Source organism: Lycium barbarum, chromosome 5 (genome assembly GCF_019175385.1).
Source record: "Lycium barbarum isolate Lr01 chromosome 5, ASM1917538v2, whole genome shotgun sequence".
Classification (NCBI taxonomy): Eukaryota; Viridiplantae; Streptophyta; class Magnoliopsida; order Solanales; family Solanaceae; genus Lycium; species Lycium barbarum.
In genome coordinates, this window is record NC_083341.1 from 120,026,165 (window position 1) to 120,039,931 (window position 13,767).

At 30.1% G+C, this 13,767-nt stretch overlaps 2 protein-coding genes and 1 long non-coding RNA gene across 3 annotated transcripts; 2 read left to right on the top strand and 1 right to left on the bottom strand.

The window, feature by feature from the left end:
- Positions 1 to 2,686: 2,686 nt before the first annotated feature.
- On the top strand, positions 2,687 to 3,219 carry LOC132641284 (uncharacterized). The gene is made up of 2 exons (XR_009582796.1): positions 2,687 to 3,018; positions 3,133 to 3,219. It is a non-coding gene; the product is annotated as an uncharacterized LOC132641284 (long non-coding RNA).
- A 65-nt stretch (positions 3,220 to 3,284) lies between these two features.
- Positions 3,285 to 4,852, top strand: LOC132639693 (uncharacterized). The gene is made up of 2 exons (XM_060356126.1): positions 3,285 to 3,300; positions 3,733 to 4,852. Exons 1-2 carry the CDS (start codon positions 3,285 to 3,287, stop codon positions 4,686 to 4,688), a joined length of 972 nt encoding a protein of 323 aa, XP_060212109.1. The 3' UTR covers positions 4,689 to 4,852.
- Positions 4,853 to 5,187: 335 nt separating this feature from the next.
- LOC132641283 (non-specific lipid transfer protein GPI-anchored 1) lies at positions 5,188 to 9,206 on the bottom strand. The gene is made up of 2 exons (XM_060358208.1): positions 8,787 to 9,206; positions 5,188 to 5,535 (listed from the first exon to the last, which is right to left on the bottom strand). Exons 1-2 carry the CDS (start codon positions 9,136 to 9,138, stop codon positions 5,294 to 5,296), a joined length of 594 nt encoding a protein of 197 aa, XP_060214191.1. The 5' UTR covers positions 9,139 to 9,206; the 3' UTR covers positions 5,188 to 5,293.
- Between the last annotated feature and the right edge of the window lie 4,561 nt (positions 9,207 to 13,767).

Sequence of the window (13,767 nt, forward strand, 5' to 3'; positions counted from 1 at the left end):
CTCTGACTAAAATGGGTGGATGTGACGGGATTTGACTGAAATGGGAGACTGTTATAATATGTCCCCGAGTCGCTATGGCCTCCGGCTATGCCAACTCACCCGGTGTCATTTTTTACCCAATACAAACGTATATACGTAATAAGCATTTGAAATTACAAGCAAAAGTTTTTTCAAAATTTGAACCGAAAGTGTAGAACACTTTATCATGTATCCAGATGCTCAATTGGAACAAGTCGTACTTTGAGTGTTTAAATTGAATTGCAGTTTTGAATGATTTTCTGTATATTAAGCCAAAAAAAGAAGTCTTCAAGATATCATCATTTACATATGATTCATACGTGGAGAAATCCTTGACAAATTGTCTTTTTCTGCAATGTAAATACCCGCAAGGATATATAAAAGATGCCTTTGCCCTGTTGATTTTGGGTCATGTGTGAACGTTCTAGATAGTATGTTGCTAAAAATTAATTATCTTTACTTTAAAAATATTAAAAAACGTGGGAGATGAGACCAAAGACGGGATATTTATACTATTTATTAAAAGAATTGATGGTTGAATTAGTACTGAACAATTCAAGATGATCTCACATAGTAGGACCAAACAATACAATCCTCATACCCAACGTTCTTAAATGCTTTAAAGGTCTCAATCTCCAACAACAATTATTTCCAATTGATTCCTCTATGTTTTGTTAATTAGTCATTAACAAATTAATGTAGTGAGTTGTTGCGCTTTCCGTATTGCTTTTACTCAACTTGTGATTGGTTTATGTGTCCGCTAGATTGATTATAAGAAACCAAAAACATCAAGCTCAATGGCCCTTTTTTAATTTCATTAATGACTAAATACCAACTAATAATGCAATATATACTAGTTGATTTGTTGAAGCATTATTACACTTTCACTCGTTCTTAAACATTATGAAAACTAAAAATTATTAGGAAACGTATTTTTCGAGCTTAATTCCAATACATTACAGATGTAAAAGAATTTTTACAACCTAAATAACAATTACATGTAGTTATCTTTATTAATAAATTTAAATATATTGACATCGTAAAGATCTTTATATTATTAGCATATATACGAATTAAATACCTTCTAAAAGGTCATTTCAACATCTTGGTAAATTGGTCTTCTGAGCATTCTTTAATTTGTTTGATAAAAAGAAAACAAAAGAAAATAATCGCTTTCTTTCACATAGACTAAGAGGGTGGAAAAGATCGACTGGATTGAAAATAACTAGGCATAATGTTGGGATCAAAATAATCAGGGCGTCATAGAAGATATACTAAAAAGACATAATAGTATAATATGATTTGGTCAAGTGACCTACATATTGAAAAACTAATATATAAAGTATAAAAACCTATTGAGAGAATAAACTTCCCTTAAACAAGATTCTTTAATGACTACATTGTGGATGCTATTGTGTGTTCTATTGTATGAGAGAGATTCTTCAATATATAGAAGTCCAAAACTTTTTCCTTCAAGAAAAGGACTAGCCAAATATGAAAAAGAATTATATTTTTCTTTCAGCAAAAGTAAACCAAATATGGTTATACTTTGACTTTCCTTCAAGAGAAAAGTAAAACTCATATATGGTAAAAAAAATAAGGACAAAACCCTAACACAATACATAGATAGACATCTTAACTTGGCTTCAACTGGTAACTAAACATCCAATTTTAAAAATGTACATCTAAACAACTTAACTTTGTTTAAGTTGGCCCCATAAACACACTTTTTCAGATATGCATTCTCAAAGTTAGAGTATTTATCGAAAATAAATAGGCATAATTCACAGATAGACACCTTAACTTGGCATCAACTGGCAACTAAACACCTCAATTTTAAAAATGCACATCTAGACAACTTAACTTGGTTTAAGTTGGCCCTGTAAACACACTTTTCTGTATGTGCATTTCCAAAGTTGAGGTGTTTATCCAGAACAACTAGGCATAATACATAGACATACACTTTAACTTGGCCTCAACTGACAATTAAACACCTCAACTTTAAAAATGCACATCTAGATCGCTTAACTTGGCTGAAGTTGACTCCATAAACAAACTTTTCTGGATGTGCATTCTCAAAGTCGGAGTTTTTATCGAAAATAACTAGGCATAATACATAAATAATAGACACTTTAACTTGACATCAACTGACAACAAACACCCCAACTTTAAAAATGTACATCTAAACAACTTGATTTAAGTTGGCCTCGTAAGCACATTTTTCCGGATGTACATTCTCAAATTGTGGTGTTTATGAGGCCAATTTAAATCAAATTAAGATATCTAGATGTACATTTTCAAAGTTTAAACGTTTAGTTGCCATTTCTTTCAAAAAAGAACAACACATTTTTATTTAGAAATAATTTAATATTCAGTAAAAAAAATGTGATTGCATACTCTATTTAATACAATAAATTCTACTCCATTTTTTTTTTTTCTGAACTGTTCTTCAGTCAAAAACCTGAAGAATTACTTCATTACTCTGAAGAAATGCCTTGCCTAGTTAGTTACGAGATTACCTAAACAGAGAGTGAATGACTGATTGACTTTTATCAATGTCGGCGTCTTTGTATCCCCTTTTTAATACTCCCTCGTTACAGTTTATGTGATATAATTTAGCTATACATGAAGTTAATTAAAAAATAAAAGAAGACTTTTGCAAGCTCTAAAATAAGTCATATTGATGTGGTTCTAAATTATTTCATTAATGGTAAAAAGAAAATTTAAAATTAAATTATTTTTAAATATAAAAATGGATAGTTTTTTTGGAAAAGATTAAAAAGAATAGTAGATAACATAAATTGGGTGAGAGGGAGTAGCATATTTATCGTTAATTATTTGTCAAATCAATTAGCTTCTTCTGCACCATTATTCTTCTCAAAAAATTCCTGATTTCACTTCCTGGCCTTAAAAGATTTTGTTTGTTTGGTTTAATCAAAGTACAGAAACATCATGGGAAATGACGCTGAAGAACAATTAAGCCTAAACAAAGATTCCAAGGTATCACCTCTTCTGTATCTAATCATGAAGGTTTTGTTCTAATCAACGGCTTTACTATAATGAATTACACGGACTCATTATTTTTTTTCTCTCTTTTCCTGTTTTCATGACTAGGATGGTGAAGTTGTAGAATATTCCTTGTTACCCCCTATACCAAAATCACCAATTAACAGCAGCAGACCAAACAGCATGGTTATTAAGGCAAGTTCAACTTCTCTCCCATCTATATGCTTTATATGATAATTGGATTCTTATAATGAAAGGAAATGAAAATACCTTACAGTAAGTAATTGAATGCTTAACTTTATTGTTCCTTTGGTCTTCGTTGTTCTTTTAAACTCGGATGTGGTTGGAAAGACTTATTTTATGTCAAACAGTTTCTTTGAAAGCCTTTTCTATATTTGGTTGGAGAGTGAAAAATAATTTTGGAAAAGAAAAGTAATTATTGAAGAAGTATAATAATATTAGCAAACTTGATCGTGTTTGAAATCTTTGAGTATTGAAATTGGGAGTGGAGATAATTGTGAAGGAAACTGACTTATTTTTAAAGGTGAGTGAAGTCATTTTTCTTATTTTCGTGGAAGATTGTTTCTTGAAAAACATTTTCTGACAACCAAACACAAACAACTTATTTTTCAGAAAACGTTTTTTCGTCATACCAATCGCACCTTAGTTATTTCATGTTATGAGCTTAAAGATTTTGATCTGATTAAGATTTGTTGATTAAAGAACAGAAAGCAAATACTATAATTCCAGCCCATTTGGTGGCAGAAGCCATATCAACACTCCATGGGCTTGATTTAAGATGGTCAGGGCCGATAACACCAAGTGAAATGCAATATGTTCAACAGTATGTTTTAGCCAAGTACCCTGAATATTGCAATGGGCTTGTGGAAGAAGGAGATAAAATTGATCTTTATGCCCTTTGTATGAACGACGAACCTTCAGAATCATCGGCTAATGACAAGGGAAAATCCCCGAGGAGAGAGTCCTCATCGCCTTCTTTTGGCACTAGTAATTCAGAGTTGGGAAAAATCCAATTGGAACCATCAAGATTGCTCGATATTCTTACCAAGAAAACGTCTTACCAAGGGAATTTCATTTCAATTCCAGAAATTCAAGTCCGAAATCGAGCTTTGCAGCAATGTGGGCTAAGTGAAGAGGAGTATTTAGTTGTTTTTACACTTACGTTAAAAGAAGCGATGATGATGATTGGAGAATGTTACCCTTTCTTTAGGGGAAATTACTACATGACAATTCTTAGTGATGAAGAGCATGATTGCATAAGGGAATTTGTTACATTTAAAGATTCAAAAGTGATTGCAGCACCAGAAACTTGGCTTGATTTGAGGATCAAAGGATCACAACTTAGCCAATATTTTAGGAGGAAATCAAAACATAGTCCAAAAGGGCTATTTGCGTATCCTGCTAATGTGGAAGAAACGTGTTACTCGATGCATTGGATATCAGAAGCTCATAGAAATTCATGGCATGTTCTGTTAGATGCTTCTGGTTTGGATATTGCAGGGAAAGAAAGATTGGCTTTAGCGTTACATCGACCGGATTTCGTGTTGTGTACAGTTGATAATACACATGCTCAACCCTCTAAAATCACCTGCCTTCTTGTAAGGAAACACTCCTTTGAAACTGCAGCATCTTCAGCAACTTAAGAGACAGAAAGAGACTACTACAAATGTATCTTTGTGCATGTATAATTCTCTGTGTACTTCTGTTCGAAAAAGAGCAAAGACAATTTCTACTAGTTTCCATTTTCTTTAAACTACTTTGAGTATTATACAGTCAAACCTCTCTATAACAGCGTCGTTTGTTCCGATATTCTTTTGCTGCTATAGTGAATTATTATATCAAATATATAATATAACATAACAGAAAGTTCGATTCCGCAAAAAAACATAATTTTTATAGTGAAATGTTATCACACAGGTAATTGTTATACAGAGGTCTGACCGTACATCCCTAAGATGTTACATATACCAATAGTCTTTATGTCTTTGTGGGTGGGTAATCTATTCACATAGGGGAATATTTACTGTGATTTATTGAGGGACTAATTAGAAAACTGTGATTTTTTTCTTAAAGTAAGCTCAACAAGATAAACGAAAGAGGAAAAATAAAAGCAGAATTTATAAGTCTCGCACCAGCAAAACAAATCCAAACAAACATAATTCCATACGTACGTAAATACAAAGACGCGTTACAACCAAAAACTCCAAGAAATTACAGTGATCATCTAGTTTCTTTTCCTCTACTTAAATCAAAACACTAGTAGCTCCTTAGGAATAACAGTTAAAAAGATTGCTACAAATGCAGCAACCACAATTGTTCCGGCGACTGAAAGCTGGGGTCCGTTCTTGTATCCGTTGGAGGCGCCTTTTGTAGTATCAGACGACGATGATGATGATGAAGAAGAACCTCCGGTAGGTGTGGGGCCAGTGGTTTTGGATGAATTGATGAAGATGTCATAATCAGGTGAATTTGGAGGAATGTTGAGTAGCTCTGCGCTCATCAACAAGGAAATTAATGTATAAGTAGCTAGAGACAATGGTAAAAACATCAATCACACGAGTATGCATATGACTTGATCGGTAAAGTCGAAGGAAAAAAAAAGTCCAGTACCCATATCTACAAAGAATGTTGCTGCTAAAAGTTTTCTTCTACTTATGATGCATGATTTTAACTTAAAGCTACATAAACGGTGAAAATTCATATAATCCATAATAACTTGCTCGGTATTGAGATATAAATATTAATTTCTTTATACTTCCAAACAAGATACTCTTTTTGTGATAATTGAAAACTCCCCTGTTAATTAGCTAATTAATGCAAAATTGATATACATTTTCGAATTGTATGAGTCAGCCTATCAACTCTTCTTTCACTTAAATATCAAACTTTAATTCTTGACAGGTGTCAGAATCTTAGTATATCGCTACTGCACATTCTGATCTATACGTGTACTTCGTTTACGGGTCAAATAAAGCCCCTTGAGCTCCAAATAACATATTCTTTTATGGGATTTTTTAGACTGTGTAACCACTTACCGAAATAAATACTTCTCCGTTTTAATTTATGTGAACTTATTTGATTAGACACGGTGTTTAAAAACAATTTTTTATGCGGAGTTCCCTTCAAATGCACTGATCTTTAATTTTTGCCCCTCAAAATGGTGGTCTTTAATTTTTGCCCATTTCGCCTAATACTAAGAGGTTTGGGGCTCGAACCTCGGCTCGGTTAAACAAAAAAATAATAATTTCACAAGGCAGAATTTATAGCAAAGTTAGGTCTGTTCGGGCCAACGTTAGGCCTTGAGGCAAAGTCTTGGCATGCCTGAAGGCAAAACTCTACCTTAAGGGTACCTGAAGGTAGCAAAACTCTACCTGCATGCAGAATTTTGCTATTCTGCAACTCTGCCTTGAGAATTCATAATCTACCTTGAGAGTTTTTTTTTTTAATTTTTTATTGAGCGGGGATTTAAACCTGAAACCAAGGAGCTCTAGCGAAGGACAAAAATTAAAGACCGCCAATTTAGTGGACAAAAATTAAAGACCACCAAAATAAGGGCATTCCTGCGAATTGCCCGTCTAAAAAAGAAGAAAAAACTTTTAAACTTGTGGTGTTAAATGAGTCACGTATATTTTGTGTGACTATAAATAATTGCATTTTCCACGTACAGAAAAGGGTTATCCTTTTTGACACAGATACATAAGGAAATAAGTAAATATAAATAATGACACAGATGAGTAACTGATAAATATATAATTTTGTATATTAATGTTAGTGTACACAAGGTATACATATTTTATACATAATAATAGATATACTTTTCATGTATTTGGTTTTTATATATTCGGTTACGGAATGTTATTATTTTTTAGCCTACTAGCCAAATGCATAACTTGCCCTTGTTTTATAAATACAAGAATTACGTAACCAACATCAGCGTACCCTAAGAAATTACTAATTCCTAAAAAATAAGTATTTTAACTAAATTAATCTTAATTAAATACTACCTAATTAATATAGTTTCTTGATTACATAAAATTTACTTATCTAAATAGGAATAAATTTGAAAAAAAAAACGATTAATTTCTTTTTTATTATATAAGTGAACACTTATTTTAAAAAAAAATAAAAAAATTAAGCGATCACTTATTTTAAACGAGAGAGCGAATTGAATAAACTGATTTAAGAGAGAGAGAATTTCATGTCAACATGAATACGTGGTTACGTACGCTCCGAGCAAAATTTCACTGAATAAGTTACTTATTTCAAGGATTGACTTCACATTTCCAAGAACATATACTTTTAGGTTGCGTTATATTTAAATGGTCACACCAATTTAATCCAAATTTGATCATATTTATATAAAAATCACCATAATCTCTATTGTATAATTTTAAATTAACATAAACTTTAAGAAAAACATATAGAAATGTCATTAAGTAAGCATAAATTTTTAAATTTATCCTAAATAATCATATGAATTTACCTCATTTAAATTATTGTAGCTAAAATAATGTGGCCAAAAAACCTTTTCGTTATATTTAACATATCAACAATCAAAAAATCAAAAAATAAAGGTGCTATTTCCCAACCAATTAATTGTGTTAACACATACTACTGCTCCCTCCGTCCTAATTAGGTTCTTACTCCCAAAATAGAGTTCCTCTTTTTATATTTCTTCCATCTATTTTTACTTGTCTTATATATTAAAAATAGTTATCTTTTACTTGTCCAGTTTAAAAAATTAAAAGATAATTTACCATTTTATATCTACTTTATCCCTAGTATTAATTATTGAATTGGAAAGTTCAAAAAATTCTTAGTGGCTGCAATATTTTAAAAATATATTTTATTGATTTCAATCATTAGATGATGTAGAAATAATTAGTGGTTATATAGTAAAATTGTTATTCAATTTATGACTGCTTAAAGATGTGTCAAGTTAATTCAGGACAAGTGAAAATGGACGGAGGAAGTATTTACTAAGTTGACAATTCCAACATCATATCTGACAAGTTTAGAACCACGAAATTCTAAAGACATTTTAGTACATCATAACATCTTTAATTTAAGATCACAAGGAGCCCATTTGGATGGGCTTACATAAGTTAGTACTCTCTCCGTTTACTTTTACTTATCATGTTTTGACTTTTTACGCTGTTTAAGAAACAATAATTAAGATAGGTATTTTACCACCATATCCTTATTAAATGGTGTATAATTGTATTGGAATTGAAAAAATGATTTGAAATGAGTAATAAATGCTAAGAGTAAAACAGGATTTTTTTTTTTATCTTACCTTGATATGTGAAAATTGACAAGTAAAAATAAAAATCTATAAAGGGAATAGTGGACAAGTAAAAATGAACGGAGGGAGTAATTTCGTTTGGCTCATTTTTGTCATTTTAGCTTAAAATCACTTTTTTTATTTTACTCAAACACTACCAACGTGTTTAAAATTCATTTTGACTTAAAAGCACCTAAAATAAGTCAATCCAAACAGACTCAGTTTTAAAAGTCTCTTTATTTCTTGAATTAGACCGGATGGAGTGCTTTTTACTTACAAGTTACAAACAATTACAACATGTACACCTTAGAAAGTCAAATAGTGACAATTGTATGGCATGAACAAGAATTCACATAGAAAAAATAGGGACGTGAAAAAGATATGCAATGTACCATGCCTTGTTTGAGCTCATTTATGTGAAGTATAGATTATATAAGAGAAAGAAGAAGCAGCTTACTAGGGCAGTTAGAGATGCTGGCGTTAGTGAGTTTGCAAGCAGAAGGAAGTTGAAGCAATTTATCTTCTTGAATACCCATACTCTTCAACTCAGGACTTGATCCTTTATGGATCTGTTCTATTAGGTAACATAAGCAAACCGGCTTCTTGTCCTTGATATCCTTTGCTGCATCACAGCATTCCTTAGACGGCGACGGGGCTTTCCCCGTCGCAAACGTTAAACAAGCAACTACCTTTTGAACCTCCTCACCGCACTTTTTACCAAGGCTATTCTTGTTATTATCATCTCCATTAGCTAATAATATTCCACTGCAAACGATTAGTAAAAGTACAAATTTATATGCACTTGCCATGAGGGAGGATGAAAAGTTTGTAGTAAAATGTAGTAGTACAAGTTTGTTTTTTGATGATATTTATGGACTAGGGTGTTTGTGGGGTGTACTTATAAATAGGAATTAGTGTTTGAGAAAGCAAGAGGAATTAATGGGCCGAATAATAAAGGTGGGTAGTTGGAGGGTAATTGAATGATATGGGCTGGCTGTCAGCATGTTGAGCGGGATGGGTCTTAAATGAAGGTGATCTGCCCGATTTATATCTGATTGATTCAATCACTGACGGATTCAAAATTTTCATTCAGAAAATTTTAAAAAAAATTACAAAAGTTAAATATAAAAAATAATATTGTTCTTGAAAATTAAACCCAGGACACTAGAGACAATTTTGAACACCTTGAACCACTTGAGCTAACCTTTTGCATTTATTCAGGATATTTAAAAATTAATATATGTCTATTAACACATAAAATCTACGCTATATATACATTATAATTTTTGCCGATACCCTCCCCACCCTCTAAATCCGCCCCTCCATTCAATCACCTGTTGATTACTAAGCGTGGAGGCTTTTTCGATGAAGCTCAAACATTTACTACTTGTTTTAGTTAGTGACAATTCTAACTCACATAATGAAAAATGATACTTCCTCTGTTCAAAATAAGTGTTTACTTTGTCTTTTTCATACCTTTTAAGAAAATACTGACTTCTACTCCCTCCGTCTCATTTACAAAAATACTGACTTCTACTCCCTTCGTCTCATTTACATGAATATGTATGACTGATCTCGAAGTTTAAAAAAAAAAGGATTTTTGAAATTTGTGATCTAAAACAAACCATAAAATGTTGTGTGGGCTAAACATTATTTCATTAATGTTACTAAATACAGAAAAATATTATTCTTTTTAGGATTGACTAAAAAGGAAGAGCGTTATATAAATTGGGACAGACGAAATATAAGTTATGCTGAGATAAGTTATGCTGGAATTAGTTATAATGGGATTAGTTATCCTGATAGTATTTTTTATTGACTGTTTGGTATATTGTATAAAAAATAACATTTATTGCATAATTTCTAAAAAAAAGTTATTTGTTTACAAAAATACCCTCCACCTCACCTCAGCCTATAAGTCTTGCTATGTGAAGAAAGGATATGGAAATAACTCAACGAAACAGCTAATTCTTACCACTTAATAATTGATTCGTCTTCAATAATATCTAATGTGTTTATTTTAGTGATGATTTTAGTTGCATACTTTTTCAAAGTAATGTGTGATTGTCTTTTATAAGCTAGACAAATGCACTTAACTACAAGTGTACATGGATCGGATTGGTTCGGATTTTTTAAACACCAAACTAAACTAATTGTGTTGGGTTTTTAAATTGATACACCAAATCAATAAAATTCGAGATTTTCAACCTCGGATTTTCTCGGGTTATTCGGTTTTCTCAGGTTTTTCTGGTTTTTTTTTTTTCTGGAATAGTCTTGATACAAAACATATAACTTTTACTTCAAATATTTCTTTAGTTCTAGTAAGATACAACTATACAATTAAGGTGTTTCATACGAAAATAACACAAAATGTGAGAGAGTGATGACATTGTATTAAAATATTCAACAAAAGATAATAAAATCGATTAAAACAAATATTGTTAATTAATAAGCCATAAAGAAAATGACCTTAATCTAAAAATACTAAGTCATGCTAAAATAAGTACGGCTAATAAGTATTAATTACATGACAAGAAAAAAAAACTTAAGTTATGTATTTTCACTCTCTAAACTAATTATGCAAAACTAAAGAATAGATATCCAACATTGTTGTCATTCCTAGTGGAATTGAATTTCTTTTGTTAGTATTAATGTTGAGTTGGTTTTGGTTTGGACTTTATATGAGTTACTAATATTCATAGGATGTAAAACTTATTAACATTCAAAATTCTAAGTTCAAGCTTGAATAATATGATAATAGATTAAAAAAACTACGAAAACATTTAAGAAATATTTATAAATTACAATACAAATAAATATTTTTATGTATAAAATATTTTAAAAATTGAATACATGTAATGTCGGGTTGGTTTGATTCGGTTTAACTTTTTTTAGCTAAAACCAAACCAAACCAATTATGGTCGGATTTTTTTTCCAACACCAAACCACTAGTGAATTTTTTTTTCTCGATTTGACTCGATTTATTAATTTGATGCGATTTATCGGTTTACCTTGTACACTCCTCCGCTTAACTTTCATTCCAGAACTCAAGTCAAGCTCATAACATATGGATAAGAAGCTAAGAACGTGAAACTCCAGAATATACAAGGTTCTGCAAAAAGCAATAAGATACGATGCCCCTAGTAAGGAAAAAAAACTTATATTTATATACAGAACTAGATGGCCTATGCCCGTGCTGTGCACGGGCCCAATACTTCGGATTATAGTATATCTATGTATATATAGTTGTGTTTAGATAGTAATAATAATATATATATATATATATATATATATATATATATATATATATATATATATATATATATATATATATATATTATGTTCAAAATACGATTAATATAACATTGTAGTTTGTGATCCGTATCTAAAATTTTATTGTATTCATGTTTGCTACGAAAATTTATTAATATTTTTTAAAAGAGAAGAGTTGTTTAAAAGAAAACTATTTTCCTCTCTTTGAGATAAAATAATAGCAATATTTAAGCATCAGTTGATACTTTCAATTTTAATTCGATTAATTTAAAGGTGTAAAATACTTATTATTTTTTATCAAATTTTGATTTGGATAATTCTAATTCAAATTATTAAATTAATTTTACATGTTTAAAACGAAAAAAAAAGTAGAAATTGATTTTCTATTTAAACGAAAAAAATGCTATTGTTTAATTTTTGATAAATATTCTCGGTTTAGCTCATTTTACTTGTCATGTTGTCTTTTGCATTTTTTTTAAGGAAACTTGAATTAGAGTTATAATTTGACTAATTTACCTTATTCATATTTGATCTTCATTTGATATTAATCTCTTTTCACATTTATTAGAGTAAGAATAAAAATATAAAAGTAATTAAATTGTATCTTATTTTTTAAATATATATATATTTTAAGTATATTTATTTAAGAAACATAACAAATAAATGACATGACATATTTATTTAAGAAACATAACAAATAAATGACATGGCAGAATAGCAAATACAGCAATTAAATATTTTGAAGAAAAGTAATAATATGGGGTCCATGTTTTTTGTTGTGCAATAATTTCATTTGCTCCTACTAATGGGTTAATATGCATGTGGCAATGAATCCACTATTATTGACTTGATTGGAATACTTTGAGAATTACATGAATATTGTTTGATTTTTTAATATATGGGGTGCACGTTTTTTTTTTTTTTACGTTGCCTTTTTTTTTAGTATAGGGTCCACTTTTTTTTTTCATGAGTTTGGAGAGGGTGGGGTCCACCTTTTTTTTTTAAGAGTGACTGACGACGAAGTATGGGTAAACCGATGCTTCTATATAGTAGAAAAATAGAAATATAATAAAGTATTTCTATCTATTTCTTAGAAGAGTTGGCAATATAGAGTATAAAACGTTATTTTTTTGCCCTTAAATAAAAAAGTGGGTGGGACCACAAAGGATTTTGTTACCCTTAAATAAAAAAGTAGGATCGAACACGGACGACGATCTTGCCTCTATAAACCGGCTCTTCTATATAGTAGTAATAGTAAAGTAATACATATAATTTTTTTTTATCAAATTTTGATTTGGATAATTCTAATTCAAATTATTATATTAATTTTACATGTTTAAAATGAAACAAAGTAGAAATTTGATTTTCTATTTAAATGAAGAACTTCTATTTTTTAATTTTTAGTAAATATTTTTTGTTTAACTCATTTTACTTGTCATGTTGTTTTTTACACGATTTTTTAAGAAAATGTCAATTAGAATTATAATTTCACTAATTTACCTTATTAATTATTTGATCTCCATTTAATATTATTTTTTCTTTTATGACATTAATCTCTTTTCACATTTATTAGAGTAAGGAAAAAATGAAAAAGTAATTAAATTCTATCTTATTTTAATATATAAGTATTTTAAGTATGTTGCTGTACAGTAATTTCATTTGCTCCCACTAATAGGTTGATACGCATGTGGCAATGAATCCATCATTATTGATTTAATTGTTTGATTTTCTAAGCATTTTTTTTTAACATTGTTTGTTTTTTTAATATGAGATTCACTTTTTTTTTAATATTGCTTGATTTTGTTAATATGGGGTCCACTTTTATTTTCCCGTGAGTTTGGATGTGGTGGGTTCCACTTTTTTTTTTTCTCTTTTTTTTAATACTGATTGGTGTTTAATATGGGCCCACATTTTTTTAATATTAGTTTTTTGTTTAATATATATGGGGTCCGCAATTTTTTTTAATTATCAAATTGGAACGGACGACGAAAAAGTGAGCCCAACTGGCTCTTCTATATAGTTAGAATATATAAGATATGTTTGAACTGGAGATTTCGATTTGGATTTCACTAGCAGATTTCAATACTTCAGGGGCACTTTTGTGAATTTCATTGTTTTATTCCAGGATAACTAATTCTGAGATTGTTATTCCACCCGTTAGCAGG